Here is a 6,000-nt window from a genome sequence, read left to right as displayed (position 1 = left end):
AAATTTATTTACGAAAAATTGGGATGTTACAACATTGACACATGTACTAATGTGACACTAGAGACCAAAACTACACATGACAGTGCAACATTAGCGCATATGTCAAATTGTCCCAAACATGTGAGTCTGACACACATCAACATATGAGTGCTATTTCAAGCAATTTCTATTAAAAATTGGATCAAAGTTTTACAATTGACCAACATTGCTGATATTACTACCTGGGGATCAAATGTGTGATAAATTTTTTGAGGAACCAAAATTTTAAAATAGCAAAACTAAAGAGACCAAAAGTGGCTTTAAGCATTTAACTTTTTTTGTTACGATTTCTCAAGGAACAATGTGATTTTGTTACATTTTCGTTTTTATTTTTTTACTCTTTTAGAGACACTTCAGCATGTCAGTACACATTTAATGGTCAGTAAAATACATGGAAATTAAAAGATATGATAGTAAAATGCACACAAAAAATGAGCCATAAAATTCATAAAATAATTACATTTGACTGATAAAATATACAATTAAATCTACAAAATATATATACATATGTATATAATGTATCTTATCAAATTGAGCTGGCTCGAGGGGACACTGTCTTGTTCTCAATTCTTCCATTTCTTTCCCTTGATGGAAGAGTAAAATTAAAAAAGATGCAAGCTTATCTTTCGAATTTGAAGACATCCGATTTTTGTAGGTAGTTACCATATTCCTGTTCGATGCTGCATATCTGTTTTGATTTGTTACATCACATGTATCTACTCATAATTGTGCCACTCATCCAAAATTGATGTTGCTTACTTTCCACATGAACAGAATTGTACTGTCTTCAGTTTTTTCTCCTTTTTAAATACAGCATTGCATGAGCATGCTCTTTGAACTACACTTTTAGACTTCAACTTAAGTAAAATGAAAACAACATATGAAAGTTCAACAAAATGCAATATACCCAAGAAGAAGAGGGGAAAAAGAAAGCTAAAGAAAGAAATTAACAAAGTGCCTTATAGAAAAATGAAAATTTAGAATTCAAGTCCCCGTCATGATTGAAAGAAATTAATGATGTGAAATACTAACTTACAGATAACGTTGAGCTATATTCCTGTAAAGTTTGTTATTCTACGATCAACACCCCCTCCCCTCAAAACAAAAAATGTGTCTTCAGTGATATGTCAGAATTATTCGTTTACACCTCACAAGCCCCTTTCCGTACAATTTAGCATTATCCGACATTATTATTATTATTATTATTATTAATAGTTACTGTATCAAGTTATAATATTCTTCTGTTGTCTTGACTAGGGCAAAGGAATATTGTGTAAAAAAGTAAGCCAAATGACGGGACATGATGCATCAAGAACTTAGATTAGGTAAAAAAGACAAGGGAAAAAGTTACAAGCAATGTACTCACACATGCATGTAGTTATATATTAAGTCCAGATTCTCGTATTCCAGATTCCCTCCTTAATAAGAAACCGTGTCCCATCAACATGATTTTGCAAGATTGATGCAATGATGCTTGTATATATAAACATTATATTAGTTATATTATACAGTTATAATAAGCCCTTTTGTGCTATGCTTATAAAAATAAATAAAAAGTTATGCTATTGTATCTATGTAACTTGAAGAAAAGTAAGAAAGAAACTATGGCAAATACTAATCCAAGAAATCACCTTAAATTTGTGCTAGTAGAGGTCCTTGTATGCTATATATTGTATGTGTAGCTTCAAGAAAAGTAAAAAGAAACTACTATGTCAAATATTGCTGATCCAAGAAATCACGGTAAATTTCTGTTGGTAAATTATATGCATAACTTGGAAAAGTGTAATAGATTTTGTGCTTGGCATTTTAATATCCAGATTGGACCTTTTTTCTTATTTAATTTTAAATTTTAATTGAGCCAGTTTGAGATAATAGTTGCTGTCAAGAAAAACTGAAACTATGCTGCCACATGAGCTAAATAAACAACATAATTTCTCAACAAAATACAGCATGTATCAAATATGTTCATGAACATCAATATCACAAAACACTCTCTCTCCACCACATGGAAAGGAAAAAGAAATTTTAGAGACAACCAAGAATCCATATATAGATTTAAAGGGGTGACATAGTAAAAGTGTAAAACTAATCAAAATTCTAATAACAGTGAATCAATTTTTACATTATTAATGACCACATTATTCCAGCTAATTAACAAATATTGGTTCCACACCACAAACACATCAATACAACCAAATGAGTACAGCCGGTAGGAACCAACCAAGAACACAACCGGTGGTCTGAGAAAAAAAAAAAACAACCTTAGCTACTTGCAAGAATGGGAAGCAATGAAGAAATTAGGGCAATTTCAAGAAGCAAATTGGTGTTCGGAGTCGGTGACTCGTGAGGCGTAGTATCTAGCAATGAAATCAGAGGCTTTTCTGTCAATGCCAGGCTCAGCAACCCAACGCCCTCTGTCTTCATCACTTGCAAACATCCTTCTCCCACTGCCACTTCCTTCCCAGTACTCATCATAGCTACCCCCGCTTGAGAAACATGCCTTGAACACACTCCCAAAGGAGCAAGTAGAAGACCTCTTTGCTCCCATTGTCTCTAAATAATTCTCTTCTTCTTAATGATTTTTATAATAGTCTCACTCTCAATTTCTCAAGTCTCAACACTCACCAACAAACAAACAAACCCTTTTACTCTTTTCAATGATATTTGACCCTCTAAGCTGCTATAATGTGACTAAGCAAGTGTCGAGTGATTTTCTTATCTTTGTTGTAACTTGTAAGTAGCATACAAACAGCTCTTAGTATTTATAGAGTGACACAAGTTACATGGTGATACTGCATTACCTATTGTTCTAAGAAAAATTATATTAAAAAAAGGGTACATATTCCCTGATATCACTAATAAGAATGGTGGTTATCATGGATGTAAATCTGAAAAGAAGCATAAGCGTTGCTGTCCTCTACTTTTGAATTGTCACGCAATAGTACTTCTCCCCTAGCTAAGTGATACAGTATACCCTACTTTGCTTTGTTACTATTATTATCACTTTGTTTCTCTAGATGCCTTCTTTTCCTTGTATAAATAATGCCTACAGAATTAGAATAATATGCTTATGGAAGATAGAAGATTGGTTTAGTAATTGGAGAAGAGTGAAGGGAGAAGAAATGAGGAAGAGGTCGTGGATTTGAATTCCCAACTAATATTTTTAACAAAACTAACAAACTATATAACATTTGTCGTTAAAAAAAAGTTAAAGTATGTTTTAGGTCCTTAGTGTAAATAACCATTAATTCTTGGTGCTAATAAATTTTTTGTTGCATTGGATTCTAGATATGTCAAATTTTTTATCATAAGTCTTTGTTATTAGTTAAGTGATGATGTTGTATCCTATAAATAAATCTTTCAAATATAATTAACAGCTGATATAGTGTCATGTTACCACTTAATTGACAATAAGGACTCAAAACAAAAGTTTTGATATATCAAAAATCCAATGAAATGAAAAAATTTATTAAAGACTCAAAACAAAAATCAATAATTTATAGGGACTTAAAATATATTTAAATCTAAAAAAAAAATATGCTTATGCTCCTAATTTTGCCCAAAGTGTGTGTGACTTTATCTATGGTGTGATGTAAGGTACGCGGTGAGACGGGGAAGGTATGTTAAAATAAAAGTTATGCAGTTTGAATGGAATTTAATTCAACCAGATATAGTTATAACTCATAACTCCTAGGCTTTTGTGATTTCTGTCTCATGTTCATCACTTCCCTCATTCACACCGTTATTTCTAATCAGCCGGTATATGGCATCATTGAAAGAGTTTTATCATAACTAGTAAACTAAAATAAAGTTTTGGTCTCTTATCTATATTTTATGTTCTAATTTGGTCATATTAGTCTAAAAAGTTTCATTTTGGGTCCTTATAGTATATCTTTTATACTACATTTGTCCTTTCATCAGTTTTTTTACACTAACACAGTATTAATTTTTGTTAATGTGACATTCAGACAACATGTCATGTTTCACTAAGTTGACTAAATTAAAGTCAATTTTTTTTATAAAAAAAAGTATGCTCTAACAGAAATTTTAAGAGATCAAAATGAATTTTTTATTAAACTTAAGAACTAATTAAAAGTGAAATCTAAAATGCAAAACAAGTGATCAAAATGTCACTACCACTTGTGATCTTTAGCAACATTTTTTTGTCTAACACTTAGTAAAATTGTTGTTAAAATTTTTTGGCAACATTTAAAAAATATTGTCAAATATGAATAAATATTACTAATATGTTTTCACAATATTTTATCAACTAGTGTATATATTCCATCTAAGCAAGTGCGTGTAAATGGAATATGTTGAACAAATATATAGATGAGGCAAAGCTTGCTCCCATGCAAGGTTAAGAATTAATACCAATAGAGCTGTCAAAATTGTACAGTTAGGCTTGACCCGTCCCTGGCCTATGTGAGCTAATGTTCAAAAGGCTCGCATTAAAAAGCCCGAAGGACTAAAAAGCCTATAGGGCTAGGACCGACCCGTGGGCCTTAAGTTTAATAGTATAACATACTTTTTAATACTGAAGTTAAGGTCAGTCGAAATCAACCCTAAATGAGTGGGCCAAAAATAGCCGCAGCCGAGATCGATTGAAAACAGTCTTTACTGAGGCCACCCAAAAAAACCCTAACCGAAATTAATTGTCGAGGTTGATAAAAAATAACCATGACCAAGGTCAGCAAAAAGCAACCCTAATTGAGGTTGGCTAAAATTAACCGCAAACGAGGTCAACTAAAAGCAGCCTTGGACGAGATCGACCAAAATTAACACTAGTTGAAGTTGGCCGAAAATAGCTTTGGCCGAGGTCAACTGAAAATAACCCTAGTCGAGGTTAGCTGAAATTAACCTTAGTTTGGTCAACCAAAAAGATCCCCGTTGAGGTCGGCCAAAAACAACCTGGTCGAGATCAGCAAAAGGTAACCTTAGCCGACGTTAGCCGAAAAAAGCCCTGTCAAGGTTGACCAAAAACAACCTTGGCCATTGTTAGCCAAAAGCAAACTTGAAAAAGGTTGATAGAAAGTAACCCTAACCGAAGTCGATAAAAAATAACCCTGGCCGAAGTTTGTCAAAAATAACCCTAGTCGATCTTGAAAAAACCTAACCTAAGCCAAGATCAACAAAAAAGTAGTCATGGCAAAGGTTGGGCAAAAATTACCTTGACGAGGGTCGGTTAAAAATGTTTTGGATGAGGTCAACCAAAATTAATTTAACTAAGGTAGGTAAAAAAATCCCACTCAAAGTTGTTCAAAAACAGCATGGGTCAAGGTCGGCTAAAAATAACCCTAATCAAAGTTGACTAAAATTAATCTACACCAATTGATTTAAAAATATATTTTTTGGATAATTAAAAAAAATCACTTTTAAAAATAACACGACTCATGGGCTAGTTTTGACCCTAGTCCCATATTAAGTGGGAATGTGTGGGTTTGGGCCCTACAAGACCCGCATTAGGAGGGCTAAGACTCCATAGGACCTTTATGCAAGGCCAAATAGGTAGGCTCTAAGGCCCAAGGCCGAAATGAAAGCTCTAAATACCAACAACTTTGCAAGGAGAAATTAATATGATGAAATTACATATGTTACACTAGTGGGTTATCTTAGATCAAACTCATGGATAGACTTTGGAAGAGTTGAAAAAGACTAAGTAAGCTAAATGATATCAATTAACTTGCTCTAATATGAACTAAAACACCAATTTACTAATGGAACCAATCCTGTTGGAACCCCGGCTCCTATGCCTCCAACGAGATACAACTCATAATATATTAGAATTATCACAAAAAATACAATCATTGCGAGGACCAAACTATATCCAAGAGATACCAGTATATAATATGGAGCTTTAAAATAAATAAAAAAAATATATAAAAATTTATTGTCCTATTAAAATTAAATAATGCTCATTATTTTTTGAAATTAATAACAAAAGATTTAAAATAAGTTTTT

At 32.6% G+C, this 6,000-nt stretch overlaps 1 protein-coding gene across 1 annotated transcript; it reads right to left on the bottom strand.

Moving 5' to 3' along the window:
* Positions 1 to 2,062: 2,062 nt before the first annotated feature.
* Positions 2,063 to 2,796, bottom strand: LOC114367453. The gene has a single exon (XM_028324644.1). The coding sequence runs from the start codon at positions 2,585 to 2,587 to the stop codon at positions 2,348 to 2,350; it is 240 nt and encodes a 79-aa protein (XP_028180445.1). The 5' UTR covers positions 2,588 to 2,796; the 3' UTR covers positions 2,063 to 2,347.
* Positions 2,797 to 6,000: the final 3,204 nt, after the last annotated feature.

The sequence above is a fragment of the Glycine soja genome, chromosome 9 (assembly GCF_004193775.1).
Source record: "Glycine soja cultivar W05 chromosome 9, ASM419377v2, whole genome shotgun sequence".
NCBI classification, from domain to species: Eukaryota; Viridiplantae; Streptophyta; class Magnoliopsida; order Fabales; family Fabaceae; genus Glycine; species Glycine soja.
This window is presented reverse-complemented; position numbering and strand designations above follow the sequence as displayed.

Bases quoted from the DNA above. Each gene is read 5' to 3' on its own strand.
- LOC114367453 (XM_028324644.1), bottom strand. From the start codon at position 2,587: ATGGGAGCAAAGAGGTCTTCTACTTGCTCCTTTGGGAGTGTGTTCAAG.